The 16155-nt window shown below is 37.0% G+C and overlaps 1 protein-coding gene across 8 annotated transcripts in view; it reads right to left on the bottom strand.

Moving 5' to 3' along the window:
• Cdc42bpa (CDC42 binding protein kinase alpha) overlaps positions 1-16155 on the bottom strand; it is a 204282-nt gene that overhangs the window by 148721 nt on the left and 39406 nt on the right. For all 8 annotated transcript variants that reach the window (XM_050143074.1, XM_050143075.1, XM_050143077.1 and 5 more), the window contains exon 2: positions 9366-9457. In XM_050143074.1, coding sequence (XP_049999031.1) covers positions 9366-9457 — 92 coding nt within the window. The remainder of the gene's footprint in view (positions 1-9365; positions 9458-16155) is intronic.

Below are 16155 nucleotides of genomic sequence, written 5' to 3'. Positions count from 1 at the left end.
ATTAAGTCCCAAAGAAATCACGCAGAGGTCTGCATTAGTTATAAACTGATTGACCCATTAGCTCAGGCTTCTTATTAACTCTTATAACTTATATTAGCCCATTATTCTTGTCTATGATAGCCACGTGGCTCGGTACCTTATTCAGCGAGGCAGTCACATCTTACTTCTTATGTGGTTGGGTCACAACTGCAAACTAGGACTTCTTTCTTCCGAGAATTCTCCTGTTCTCATTGACCCACCTCTACTTCCTGTCTGGTTGTACCACCTATACTTCCTGCCTGGCTACTGGCCAATCAGCATTTATTCAAAATAATCAGCATTTATTTAAAATATGATTGATAGAATACAGATCATTGTCCCACATCATCTAAGCAAACTTTTCTACTCTCATCCCATTCTCGTACTTTAGTGACCACTATTTCTTCCCTTTCCCTCTCTTCTTTTTCTCCCCTTCTTTTCTATTCTATGAACTGAAACTTTTTAACTTTCACACATGACTGAAAACAATGTTTTCTGTGGCTGGTGTATTTCACTAAGCACAATGTCCTCAAGTTCCATCCACGTTGCCACAAATGACAGCATTTCATTATTCTTGTGTTTGAAAATATCACAGTGTGTGTGAGTGTGTGTGTGTGTATGTGCATGTGTGCAAGCTTATGTATACCCATGTGCTTGACATTTTCTTTAAAAATTTAAAAAATTTTTCTTTAAAAATTTTAAAAAGTTCTTTAAAAAATTTAAAATCAATTGGTTCCAGATCTTGGCTACTGTGAGCATACTGTAATGTAGGTATGTCTGTAATATACTGAGTTTAGTTCCTTTAGATAAGTATCAAATGGGATTGCTGTTTAGTATGACAATTCCACTTCTGTTTTTTTTTTTGAGCAACCTCCACTCTGTTTTCAGGAAAGGCTACACTAATCAAATCCATATCAAAATGTGTCAAAGACTTCTCCTTTCCCTATATCCATTGAGTGTTTGCAAGTTTTATGTCATTCTAGTCCTAGCCCTTCTAAGATGTTATCTTATCAGGTCCCATAGGTGCAATGGGCACCACCTATGTAAAAGACGAATAATGGACTTATACACTGTTATTTCTCTCAGTACTGGGTAATATAAAGCTATACAACACACATGCACCCACACACCTAGTCCTTTTTCCTTCCACCTTGCGGTACAGTCAAAACACTCACTACCAGTTAACTGGACAGATTTTAGATTTTCAGACTCCAAACTATGACTTTTACTTATACAGTATGCAGTTTCAGTTATTTACATCACATATGAGCAACATTTCAATGGCTCTCAACATCCCGAGGATGGAGGCAGGAAGATACTTTTGAGTACAGCCAAGTCTCTAAGCCTAGCTACACGGCTTCCTAGATGATAAGCTTTCTGGCGACAGGATCGACAGCATTCTTCAAAAGCAGAAATCAAAGTTCTTATGTATTAGAATTGACTGGCAGATGAAGCCTTCTGTGTATATGCTGACTTGCAGCTCAAATCTGAAGTAGCTACATGAAGTAAATAAACTGTCAAGAGGCCAATACCACTGGCAACCTACTGATGGCTAGTTGCCTACTCCTAGAACTGACTGGGTAATCAAGGTATTTCCAAGAAAATAGCTACTATACAATCAAATTGGACATCCTAGTTAGAACCCACCAGGTCTGGAAAAAGTCAGGGTCGCCACAGCCCTCAAACAAGACTTCCAAGCATTTTTACTTACATATGACAAGTTGGATTAGCATGGTGATGAAAATGGGAATTTCTGATCCCCATCTATCATCCCCACCAACAGACAACATCTCAGAATATAGACCCAGCTGGACTCAAACTCTCCTGTATCAGCCTCCTAAGTACTGGAATTAAAGATGTGCACCACAATTCCTGGCTTTGTTTTCAGTTAAGTTTCTTTCAGTTCAGATAGTATTCAAGAAATTACACAGTGACTAATGGGGTTTCTGGAGCAGAAGCTCTGGACTAGACCAAACCTTGTGTTAACGATTTGAGTTGATCTCATATGAGACAGCACTCTTTCTCTCACACACAAAAATAACTCTAAATCCTGGCTTATCCATCATCCTCCTCCTAGGACTGACTCAAACTGCTGACAAAGCAGAGCGACTTTTTAAGTTTCCTAATAAGGACTGTCATATACACTAGCATCCTAGGCAGTGCCTGCTGCTCCAAACACTCCCCTGCCAACACATCACTACAGAGCAAAGCTGAGTGAGAGGCTGAAGGATGTGACTTCACCTTTTCCTAAGTATAATATGGAATTCCTAGCAGCCCACAGTTTCTCTTAATAAGTAGCTACTTTCTAGATGTGGAATGAGTTAAGAGGAGAGATGGCAGGCACCATATTAAATAAAGAAAGTACTTTCTGAAGTGACTAGATCTGCTGGGCCTCCAAGAGCACACCCTCTCTCTGTTCTGTAGAATAAATACAATTTTTTAAATACAAGTTTCATTACCAGTGTGCCAGGGTTGACCGTGCAAAAAAAATAATTCTAAACATAGCTAGAAATATGTTAATTGTAGACTTTATATTCCAAGAGGGTAACTTCAAATAAAGGTGAGTAGCCACTACCAAAACAAAGTTGATTCAATGACAACTAATTTCTATCTACTGGTAAAAACCAGCTTTTACTGTTTTTAAAGGACACTGCTTTATTATACCAATAATTTCAACATGGAGTGAAATAACTTTCATAAAAAGGTTTTACCTTCAAAAAAGAACCACTCCTAAGTATTGGTATGTTTATCTGCTTTACTTTCTAATTTCTAATATTGCATAGGAAAAAGTTTTAGTTTTGTTTAATTTTTTGTTTGGTTTGTTTGGTTTTGGTTTGGTTTTTCGAGACAGGGTTTCTCTGTGTAACAAACCTAGCTGTCCCGAAACTAGCTCTTATAGACCAAACTGGTCTTGAACTCACAGAGATCTGCCTGCCTCTGCCTCCGAAGTTCTGGGATTAAAGGCGTACAAGAAACGTTTTCTTAAAAGCAGCCTATAATCCCAGATATTCAGTAGCACAAGGCAGGAGGATTGCAAATTCAAAGCTAGCAGAGACCACACTCTGCATTAAAACCCAGTTCAACAACTTAATTAAATTCTGTCTCAAAATTAAAAGACAAAACATGTCTACTGGTGTAGCTCAATGTAGTGCAATAGACTAGCATATGCAAGGCCCTGGATTCAATCTCTAGCACCAGCAAAAAAGAGAAGGCATGGAGAGATAGCTAAAGGTAAACTGCTTGGGAGGTAGGTAGAGTGTTTGTCATACAAGCATGAGGTCCTGTGTTAGGTAACTCGAATGAATCACATAATCTGTAATCCCAGAGGAGGAAAACAGGTGGATCCCTGGAAATCACTGGTCACAAGATTAATTGAACCAATAAGCTCCAGTTCAGCGAGAAACTGAATCTGAGGGAAATACCCAACATCAAACCATGACCTCCACACACTCAGACACTCACTGAAATGTATATACATCATCATCACCATCCCCCCCCTTTCAAACACACACACACACACACACACACACACACACACACACACACACAGGGAGACAAAAAGAGTGTCTAACTTCTCCACACAAGTCCTTATACATAGTATTTAATAGATTTTAAAGCTAATTTGATAGGTGAACACATTTGGTTTTTTTTTTTAAGATTCATTTATTTATTACGTATACAACATTCTGCCTCCATGTATGCCCACATGCCAGAGGAGGGCGCTAGATCTCATTACAGATGGTTGTGAACCATCATGTGGTTGCTGGGAATTGAACTCAGGACCTCTGGAAGAGCAGACAGTGCTCTTAACCACTGAGCCATCTCTCCAGCCCCAGGTGAACACATTTGGATTTATTATGGTTTTGTTTTTGTTTTGTTTGTTTCTCTGATTTTGTTTTTTTGAGACAGGGTTTCTCTGTTTAACAGTCCAAGCTGTCCTAGAACTAGCTCTTGTAGACTAGGCTGGCCTCGAACTCAAAAATATTCACCTGCCTCTACTTCCCGAGTACTGGGATTAAAGGAGTGTGCCACCACCACCTAGCTTTATTAAGATTTTTTATGAATTAATTCAGCTTATAACATTATTTCTTTGTTAGTTTTCATGGAAAGTTTCTATGGTCCAATATATTTGGTGTTCTGTAAGTGTCTTGTATCTTGATAGGTATCACCTTATTTAGGTTAGGAAAATTTTCTTCTATGATTTTGTTGAAATATTTTTTGTACCTTGGTCCTATGTTTCTTCTCCCTCCTCTATTCCTATTATTCGTAGATTTAGTCTTCATAGTATCCTAGTTTTCCTGGATGTTTTGTGCCTGGATTTTCTCAGACTTAACATTTTCTTTGACTAAGGTATCCATTTCTTCTATTTTGTCCCCCAATGCCTAAGACTCTCTTCCATCTCTTGAATTCTGTTGGTGAGGCTTGCCTCTGAGGTTCCTGTTCAGGTTTTTGATTTTCCCATTTTTCAGATTTCCCTCTGTTTGGGTTTTATTGATTCCATTTCTACTTTCATGTCTTGAGAACAGTTTTCTTCATTTCATTCCATTGTTGTTTGTGTTTCTATAGATTTCATCAATAGACTTATCCATATCCTCTTTAAAGTAATAACTATTTTGTTGTCTATTCATAATAGATATTCTGTCATGCTCCAGCTATATTGCATTTCTCTGGGCCTACTAGAATAGGGTTGTTTGGCTTTAGTGATGACATATTATTCTTGCTATTAATGATTGTGCTTTTATGGTAGATTTGGGGCATCTGGATTTGGGATGATTGTAATTCTAGGTGCTGGTACCCAGTCTTGTCTTTGTTGGGTGGGTGTTTTGTTGCTTGGTTTCTGTTGCCTTCTCCAGTTCTTCCGAGTTTGGTAGATTTGAGTTTCCTGGTAGGGAATGCTTCTAAGATCATGCCAGGTATGGCCACTGGAGGTCCTGGTAGAAAATTATTCTAGGTATTGGGAACTGACACTACTGAACAAGGATGGGGAAGGGGTGGCTGAGAGAGTCCACATATGAAGGAAAGCTGGGTGGTCCAGGATCTTCATAGACCCCTCGGGTGGGGACAGAGAGGAAGAGGAAAACAAATCAGAAGGTCTACTACAAAGCTGGGGATAAGACTGAAGGAAAGAAATTGGAGGGGAGGAGGGAGAATGAAGATCAATGAAACAAAGAGTTCGTTCTCTCAGAAAAACTAGTAAGATTGACAAACCCTTGACAAAATTTATGAAAATGTGGGGAGAAAATCCAAATTAACAAAATTAGAGACAAAGGGGGACATAACAAAAGACACTGTGGAAATCCAAAGAATCATAAGGGTATAATTTAAAAACCTGAACTCCACTGAATTGGAAAATGTAAAGGAAATGAATAAGTTTCTTGATATATAGCACTTACAAAAGTTAAAACAAGAATAACCCTTGTAAGCATACCTATAGCCCCTAGTGAATTCGAAGCATTAATTAAAGTCTGAAATAAATAAATAAATAAATTGCCCAGAACCAGATAGTTTTAGCACAAAATTCTACCAAATCTAAAGAAGTAATGCCAATACTCAATTTATTCCACAAAAATAGAAAGAGAAGGAACACTACTCAATTTTTTTCATGAGGCCAGTTAGCCTAATACCTGATACCTTTCATGACCCAACAGAGAAATAGAATTATTGTGGGATGATTTTTGTACACTGTAAATATGTACTCCTCTCACTGGTTAATAAAGGGCTGGTTGGTCAATGGCTAGGCAGGATAAGGTTAGGCAGGAGAACCAGACTAAGAGAATGCTGGGAAGAAGAGGAGAGGGAATTTGAGTAAATGCCATAAGACACAGAGTGAGCAGGTTGGAAAGTAAATATAGGAGGTAAATGAGCCTCAGAGTAACACAAAGATTAACAGAAATGGGTTAAGTTATAAGAGCTAGCTAAAAACTAGCCTAAGCTATCAGCTGAGCATTTATAATTAATAGTAAGTTTCTGTGTGGTTATTTGGGAAGTGGCTGATGGGGCATAAAGTTTGTCTAGAGAGAATTACAGACCAATTTTTCTTATGAACACAGATGCAAACATTCTCAATAAAATACTTGCAAACTGAACCCAAGGATACATCAAAAAGATCAACCACTACAATCAAGTAGATGCAAGGATGGTTCAACATATGCAAATCAATAAATGTAACCCACCATATAAACAGACTGAAAAACAAAAAAAAAAAAAAAAAAAACACATGATCATCTCATTAGATGCAGAAAAGGCCCTTGACAGAAGCAACATCCCTTCATGATAAAAGTCCTGACGAGACTAAGCATACAAGGACATGTCTCAAAATAATAAAAGTAATTTACAGCAAGCCTATAGTCAACATCATTATACATTGAGAGAAACTCAAAGTATTTCCACTAAAATCAGCAACAAGACAAGGATGTCCACTCTTTCCCATACCCGTTCAATATAGTACTTAACGTCTTAGCTAGAGCAATAAGACAACTAAAGGAGATCAAAGGGGATACAAACAGGAAAGGAAAGAGCCAAAGTATCTTTATTTGCAGATATGACTGTACACATAAGTGACCCTAAAAATTCCACCAGTAAATTCCTACAGCCTATAGGAATTTACTTTTTAAAAGTAATTTACCTTTTAAAAAGTAGCAGGATACAAATTAATTCAGAGAAATCAGTAGCCTTCCTATATACAAATGACAAATGAGCTTAGAGTTAGCTAGAAATATGCATAAGCTATTGGTCAAGCAATGATTTAATTAATACAGTTTCTATGCAGTTATTTTGGGTCTGGGCAGCCGGAAATGAACAAGCAGCCTCCATCAACAGGCATATTCATACAAAGAAATATGATGAGCTAGTTAGTGGAAAACTAGAATGTGGAGCCAGTATGACAGCTCAATGGGTAAAAGCATTTGCTGCCAAGCCTGATGATCTGAGTTTAGTTTCTAGAACCCACATGGTGGAAAGTGAAAAATGACTCTACAGTTGCCCTCCGACCTCCACATGTCCACACGCATGCCACGGCACATCCACACACATACATGCATGCATACGCACACACAGAGAGCAGAGACACACACAGAGATAAAAGTTAAAGAACAGGAGAAAAGAAAAACAAGGCTATGACAGATGAGTATATCATGGAGCACAGACAGACACTAGAAACAAGAATAGACAGAATATAATTCTATTAACATAAAATTGAAAATCAGGTAACATAAATCTATGATAAGAGGGGAGGGCTTACGAGGAATTGGTATTGCACTTAGTAATGAATATACTATTGGGCTATAGGAAACAAACTAAAGGAATCTAGCTAGGTATTTAATGTAAAACTAACAGTTAAAATATTTCTACTAACATCAGACTAATGTATGTCAAAGAGCATCACAGAGATAACGAGAACATTCTATAATGATAGAGTTTGTCATTAAGACAAGATGACTACTTGTTATCAGCATAAATTGAAAGAAATGTAAAAAAAGAGAAAAGAAAAAATTCTCTCAGGAAGAAATGGATCAAGAAAAAAACTGAAAGAAATAAACAAACAAATCCCTTTCTAAGGAAATGGCAACTCAAGAGAAAACAGAAAAATTAAATAAAAATTTTAAATAGCTAAATTAATGAATTTAACCTAATAAATTCCAATCATAAAATGTATGCTATCTGATGACTTTATAGCTCAAAAGCAAAACCAGAGTCAGAAAATCCTCAAGACCCTTAGAAACATAGATGAACTTCTAAACTCACAGATACAAAACAAAACAAAACAAACTGAAAATGTAAAATCACACTGGAAATTGGAGTGAACAATAAAGGAAGCATGACAGCGCTGCTTGGAGGAAAACAGCCTGAATGTACATTTTAAAAGAAGTAGAAACCAATATTCTAAATTGCTTACATCAGTAAATTAGAAAAATGGACAGTAGGTTCATACCAAAGAAAATAAATTATTAAAGAGTGGGAATTAATCTACAACCGCAAAACTAACTAAAGAAGATAAAAGTCAATTCATTGAAAAACAAAGAAAACTGACCAACTCCCTAACAAGACTAAGAATTAAGAATGAGATCAACCAATGATCATATGACTCAATAACTGATTAATACAATACTAAGTTCTAAAAGTTACATGAGGTGAACAAACCGACATAATTTTTTAAAACTCCATTGTAAAATTAAATATATTGACTATCTCAGTCAAACTCCAGGCTCAGAAAGCTCCACCTGTGAGACATGAGAAACATGGAAAAAAATGGCAACCTCTTCAGAAGCTTGCAGAGAGCAGTGAGAGAAAAAACACTCCTCCCAAGAGACAGCAGCACCAAAACCCCAAAATTTGATAGAGGTATTAGAAGAAAATAACAAGCCAATTTCTGTTCAAAAAATAGGTGAAAAAATTAAATACACACGTATTTTTTAAAGCATGCCAAATCTACTGATGCAAAGAACAATAATACTTTAGATATAATACTACATATAAATGGAATCATTTTATAAAATTAGTTTAACATTTGAAATTAACAAGTGAAGCTCAACACATTAACCAATTAAAAGAGAAAACTGACTGGTGTCTCAACAGATACGATGAACCATTTTATTAATACTCAACACATTTCGTTATTTTAAAAGTAAAATTAATATAATGAATGGCCATGAGGTTAATAAATAAAATTCAGGTAATTGCAATATTTGTATTTTCAACAATTAGAAAATGAAACAAAGCCATTTTAATTAAAATAACCTCAGGAATACCAGACATCTAGTAAACCGGCTAAAAGATGTGGAATCTTTTGTACTGAATGAAGTTACAATCTTATAAAGTCCTAAATAAAGGAGATATATCTCATGTATATGTATTAGCTGACTCAATCTTAAAATTTCAATTAATTATTAACTCATCTCCAGTTTTGGGATGAAATCCTATCCCAAACTTCAGATCTTTCTAGTTTCCTGCTTCCTCTCTTCCTCTCTCTCTCTGTCTCTATCTGTGTGTGTGTGTGTCTGTCTGTCTGTTTGTCTGTCTGTCTGTCTCTGTGTGTGTGTGCATGTGTGAAAACAAGATTCTAAAGTAATATGAAAACACAAGGAAGGAAAGACAGGATCAGGAGGAAGAAACTAGGAGATGAGGTCGCATGAGATAGTGTGGCCTTGTCACAAGAAGGAAACAGACTAGAAACAAAATTCAGTACACGTTAAAACGTGAAGCATCATAGAAAGCAATCCATGCAAAATGCTTTATTCACAACTTTAATCTATTTTCTGATCAGTCATATCAATTATAACAACAAATAGATATCGCTCACCATTGTATTCTAAAACAATTAGTAAACATTTTATAAACTCATCTCTTACCTCCCCAAAGGCTCCTCGACCAATCACCTTTAATATTTCAAAGTCCTCTCTGTGTAATCGCATTTGTTTCACTTTAGAAGTAAATGGTTTAGCTGAAACAAAAAAAAAAAAACCCATCAGTTACTTTCTTAATGAAATGTGATGCAAATTAGATGTACAACAGATGAGCATTTCTTAAACAATAAAAATCCAAATTATAATTAAGAACTAAACCAAAGCACCTTCAAAATCTAATTAAACTATAGAAGCATGAAGTAACTACTATAAAAAGTTAATGATTCCTTATATTTATTTATATATATACATATATATGTATATATACATATATACATATTACAGTTTTTTTGTTTGAGACAGGGCTTGGGCTTGTAGCTTACAACTACATGTGTAGCCCAGCTTACAACTTGCTTGCAACTCGCGTGTAGCCCAGGCAAACTTGTAATTCTTCTGCCTCTACTTTAAGAAGTGCTGGGTTACAGGGCCAGGCAGTAGTGGCAAATGCCTTTAATCTCAGCACTAAGGAGGCACAGGCAGGTGGATCTCTGTGAGTTCGTGGCCAGCCTGGTCTACAAGAGTTAGTTCCAGGATAGGCCCTGAAGCTACAGAGAAACGCTTTCTCAAAAAAAAAAAAAAAAAAAAAAAAAGGTGGGAGCTGGGTTACTGGTATGTGCGCCTTTGTGTGAGCACGCTGCATGTCTGTGTGTGCAGATGCATGTGTGTATACATGTACAGGTGAAAGGACAACTTTGGGTGTCACAAATGAACTGAATAAATAGTAAACTGAACTTCAGGAGACAACACTATGTACACCGTCTATTTATGTTAATACTATATGCTCCACAGACTCTGTATACTTGTTTGTCAGATTCTCATTTCTCATCGATAATTCTACAGCATTTATTTGCCTTATGCTTTTATGGAATAAGTTTCTGTGTAGAAAGAACTATCCTTTGGTTCTTCTTAAGACACCCACCCTTTTAACCTTTGATAAAACATTTTAACAATCATGTGCTCATCAGAATTAAATTTTAGTTACTCTGGTTTTAAAAAGTTTATTTCAATACTGCCAGCTTGTCAAGTTTGTACAAGATGCTAAAGATACTAAGAAGGAAAGAAAAAACAAACAAACAAAACAGATAAATAGATCTTGTCTCTAAATAAGCAAATTATGCAAAAATGGTATTTAAAATTTTTAGTGTGGCTGAATGAAAGTTGCTAATTTTAAGAAAACATTGCACACACTACAAAAAAAGGAGGAATTAAAAAATTACCAGGATTCTCTATTATTTAGTAACTAAATGTAACAAATTATTATTTAAAAATCTGAAACTGCTAAGTGTTAATAAGAATATAATTTACAGGCACAGTAATGTTTAACTGCTGCAACTGTTTGCTGCCTCTGAAGTTCTTATTTTCTGTTTTATGGTCTTAACAGGAAATGCTACTACCTAGGCCTTAAGACCTGAATGGGTTTTGTTTGTTTGTTTGTTTGTTTTGGTAAAACCTTCTTTTGACTTCAATGGTTCTTTCAATACACAACTGAAATTTCTCTGCTTTGATCTCATTTAGAAGTTTTCCTTCTGTGTTCATACACAAATGTTTGTCTATAATTCTCCTTCCTCTGTGTTGTGTGCATCTAGTGTGGCAGCAGTGAGAAGCCCAGCTCACTGACCTCAAGTTGTCATGCAAGTTCCCCCGTCCTTTACTGACACCGAAGCATCATCATTCCAGCTTGTTTAAAAATGTGTGGAAAATATCAATAATTTTTTTGTTTTGTTTTTTTTCGAGATAGGGTTTCTCTGTGTAGCCCTGGCTGTCCTGAAACTCACTCTGTAGACCAGGCTGTCCTCAAAACTCACAGAGATCCATCTGCCTCTGCCTCCCTGGGTGCTGGTATTAAAGATGTGTGCCATCACCACTCAGCTTCAATAAAACTTTTAAAAGACAATACAGACGACCACAACTTCAGGGTCTAGAAAAACATCTTTCATATGTGTCCTTTCAGTGGACTTTTGACAGCTAAGTCATTTAATGTTATCATATAACCATGTTTCATGTTTTCTAATTCTACAAATGACAACTATGTAATTAGTATATAATTTCTCTGAATTTATGTATTTCATCAAAATTCAAAATTTTATGAAGCAGGTTAGTAATGAAAATTTTTGGTTTCAAAACTCTACCATATGGACAAGGTGACTAACCCTTACTGGATGGCTAGTACTGGTTTTTTAATCATCGATTACTGTTTTATTGTTGAAAGTCTGCAGATTTACTATCATTCTTCCAATTATATGATGTTTACCTGATCCTTTCAAAATGTCTGTGAATCTATTCTGTAGAATACTAAAATGCCAGCAAAGTAAGCAGAGGCTAATTGGCATTAACATCCCCACCTCCAGAAACAAAATAATTAAGTCATTTTTATATAAGCAAGCATTAGAGCAAAAACAAAAGTTCGACTAATCATAGTAATATGATAAACATGTATGTACCCAATAATAAAACCTCAAAATGCATAAAGCCAAAACAGAATAATCAGTTTCCTGGAAAGACATTTTACTTCAAAACTCTGTGTAACTGACACCTCAAACAGACCCTAAAACAACAATATATTTAAATAACATACACATGTAGCCCTGTAACTGCTGGACAATATTATCTTCGAACACATTCAATTCTATAGATTTTGGTAATATCAAGTCATAAAACAACTGCCAAGAAAATTCAAAATTCAAAACATGAAAGCCAAATCATATTATACCATGCCATTAACCATAAATCAATAAAAGATAACCAGAAATGTTGGTAAGCTCTGAAATTAAAGGGAAGAAATAAGTAATTAGAAACAACACAAAAAAGTACTATGTGTCAAATTTTGGGTGGATATCCAGTGCTTTAAAAAAATGATAAAAAGCAAGCCTGAAATAGTTTACTTTTAAAAGGGTAAGTTCCGGAACACAGAACCAGCCTGCACAGCACAGTAAGACCTGTCTGTGCTCCCCACACACACCAATAGAATTCAAAACATAAAGAGAAAGCAAAGTGATTTAAATTGCTTAAATTGAAAATAAGCACATAATAGAAAGGCTTGGAACTGGAGAGGTTCCTCAGTGTCTAAGAACCCGCACTGCCCTTCCATAGGACTCAAACTTAGATCCCACCATCCAAGCTAGGCAGCTCACAACTGCCTGTAATTCCAGCTCCAGGAGTATCAAATACTTCCGGACTCTGAGGGCACTAGCATTCTTAAGCACATACCCACAAACAGATATGCACACAGGCATTCACAAAACATTTTCTTAAAAGTAAGGGCTTAAAAAGCTATTAAAAGTGAATTTTTCCCCAAGTTGGGATAAAGGAAGGTTGGATAGGGGAGCAGGGAAGCACATATCTTAGTTAAAGGAGCCACCTTAGGGTTGGCAAGAGACTGGAACCTAGAGTGGCTCCCAGGAGCCCAAGGCGATGTCCCCAGTTAGTCCCTTGGGAAGCAGAGGATAGGGAGCCTGAAATGACACTATCCCATAGCAATACTGACGAATATCTTTCATATCACCATAGAACCTTCATCTGGTGATGGATGGAGATAGAGACAGAGACCCACACTGGAGCACTGGACTGAGCTCCCAAGGTCCCAATGAGGAGCAGATGGAGGGAGAACACGAGCAAGGATGTCAGGACCACGGGGGGTGCACCCACCCACTGAGACAGTGGGGGCTGATCTATTGGGAGCTCACCAAGGCCAGCTGGACTGTGACTGAAAAAGCATGGGATAAAACCGGACTCTCTGATCATGGCAAACAATGAGGACAGATGAGAAGCCAAGGTCAATGGCAAGGGGTTTTGATCCTACTTCATGTTCCTGCTTGGTGGGAGCCTAGCCAGTTTGGATGTTCGCCTTCCTAGACATGGACGGAGCGGGGAGGACCTTGGACTTTCCACAGGGCAGGGAACCATGACTGCTCTTTGGATTAGAGAGGGAGGGGGAGAGGAGTGGGGGGAGGGGGAGAAGAGTGGAGGGAGGGGGAGGGAAATGGGAGGCTGGGAGGAGGCGGAAACTTTTTTTTCTTATTCTCAATAAAAAAAGGAAAAAAAAGGAAAAAAGTGAATTTTTAAAAAATACCACAAATAAGAAATTAGACAAAATTACAATATTACTGAGATTATGGTATGGGAGGTACTTCTGTCTATGCGTTGCTTTCATTGGTTAATGAATAAAGAACTGCTTTGAGCCAAAGGCAGGGAAAAACAGAACTAGGTGGGGAAAGCTAGGCTGTATGCTGGGAGGAAAGAAGGGTGGAGTCAGAGAGAAGCCATGGAGCCACTGGGGATAGATACTGAGAACTTTTACCCAGTAAGCCATAGCCACATGGCAATATACATATTAATAGAAATGGGTTAAATTCATATGTAAGAGTTAGCCAATAAGAAGCTAGAGCTAATGGGCCAAGCAGTGATTTGATTAATACAGTTTCTGTGTGATTGTTTAGGGGCTGAGCAGCCAGGAACAAACAAGCAACCTCCCTCCAACAAGATTAAATTAACAAAATTGTCATAAGCAACCTATGTTGCCAAATTTATTGTGACAAACTGTTCTTACAGAGTAGCTAATTGGTTTTCAAAACTGAAAGTGTAAACCATTCAATAAATAAATTAAATAAGTATGTTAGGCTTCCACAAAGAAACCACCAATAGTTAACACCTTTACAAGTTCTAGTAAAAAAATGTACAAGCCATGAAACACACTGAAGGCACAGAAGAAATCACTGGCACACAGATATCTCCCAGGAGCAAGAGAATATACAGCATCCAAATTGAAGCTTTCTAATTATCATTCTTCCAGAAGACCCATGGCCCTGGAGAAAGAGCTACAACTAGCACCATGCAGAAGAAAGCGGTGACTCCAAGTGAGGAGCAGTAGCAAGCAATGCAGCATCACTGTGGACCCTGCACCTGCTCAAGGCAAACCATCAAACTCCTGAGGGAACAAGACTACAAAACAAGTGACTTGTGGAATAACAAGTTTCAAAATGGAACAATGAAAGATGAAAGGATGACACCTGTTGTTCCTAATGAGACACGCAACTAAATGCAGGGAATAATTATAGACTGGATTCTGAATCAAAACATTAAAAACGGAGGTTGCTGTAAGTATATTGTTGGGACAATAGTTAAATTTCAACATTGGATGAAGAATAAACAAAATTATTATACCAGATAAAATGGCTCAGTGGGTAAGGGCACTCTTCACCAAGCCTGGCAACCTGAGTTCAATCCCCAGAAACCACACTGTGAAAAGAAAGAACAGACTCCAGCAAGTTGTCCTCTGACTCCATACAAGCCACCATGGCACATAAATGGAGCACATGTACACACACACACACACACACACACACAAAATGAATGTAGTTTTTAATTTTTTTTCTGAGACAGGGTTTCTCTGTAGCTTTGGAGCCTGTCCTGGAACTAGCTCTTGTAGACCAGGCTGGCCTCAAACTCACAGAGATCCACCAGCCTCTGCCTCCCAAGTGCTGGGAATAAAGATGTGCGCCACCACTGCCCAGCATAATTTTTAAATTTTTTAATTATTACAAAATTAAATGTTAAGTTGATAATTATACTACAAAGCAATGTAAGACGGTATCTTTATTCTAGGGAAACAGGTGAAGAACTATGTAAAAATACAGGGTCTGAATAGCAATAGTTTATCCTTAGAAGGTTCAGCCAAAATAATGTATTCATGTTTGTGTACAGAGAGAATAAAGAGCAGCACACATACGACACAATGTCCAAAACCAAAGCCAAACCGATAGATAATGAAAAGTATATGGAAGTTCATTAAGCTGTTTTTGCAACTTTTAGCCCCTCAATTTTTCTTTTTAAGAAGTCTATAGTTGCTTTACCTGACAAACATATACACTGTTTGCAATGGCATGTAAATAGTCATTTTGTGGGACATTCCTCCAAAGGGATATTATTCATATGCACATAAGACATGAAGGATCGAGCCACAGACAGACTCTGCAATGCATACTGTTGAGTCTAAGACTGTTTTCAACAACACATCCTGCTCACAAATCTTCAGTAGAGAATAATACATTATCACGGTAACTTTCAAAATATAAAGTTTTAAAATAAGACTTAGCATTTATAAAAAGTAAGGAAAGTATTAAGAAATCAAACATACGTGTGAGAAATAAAAATCTGAAATAGCGTGACCCTCAAAACTCCACCAAGGAACTTTTACAGCTGATAAATACCTTTAGTAATGTGGCAGGATACAAGATCAACTCCAAAAAATCAGTCGCCCTCTTATACACAAAGGATATGGAAGCAGAGAGGGAAATCAGAGAAGCTTCACCTTTCACAATAGCCACAAACAGCATAAAATATCTCGGGGTAACTCTAACCAAGGAAGTAAAAGATCTATTTGACAAGAACTTTAAAGCATTGAAGAAAGAAATTGATGAGGATATCAGAAAATGGAAGGACCTCCCTTGCTCTTGGATTGGGAGGATCAACATAGTAAAAATGGCAATTCTACCAAAGGCAATTTATAGATTCAATGCAATTCCTATCAAGGTCCCATCAAAATTCTTCACGGATCTTGAGAGGACAATAATCAATTTTATATGGAAAAATAAAAAACCCAGGATAGCCAAAACAATCCTATACAATAAAGGATCTTCTGGAGGCATTACCATCCCTGACTTCAAACTCTATCACAGAGCTACAGTAATGAAAACAGTGTGGTATTGGCATAAAAACAGAGAAGTCGACCAATGGAATC

The sequence above is a fragment of the Alexandromys fortis genome, unplaced genomic scaffold, assembly GCF_014885135.2.
Source record: "Alexandromys fortis isolate MF-2015 unplaced genomic scaffold, M_Fortis_MF-2015_v1.1 scaffold_51, whole genome shotgun sequence".
Classification (NCBI taxonomy): Eukaryota; Metazoa; Chordata; class Mammalia; order Rodentia; family Cricetidae; genus Alexandromys; species Alexandromys fortis.
The sequence above is the reverse complement of the archived record's forward strand: the minus strand, read 5'-3'. Positions and strand labels throughout refer to the sequence as shown.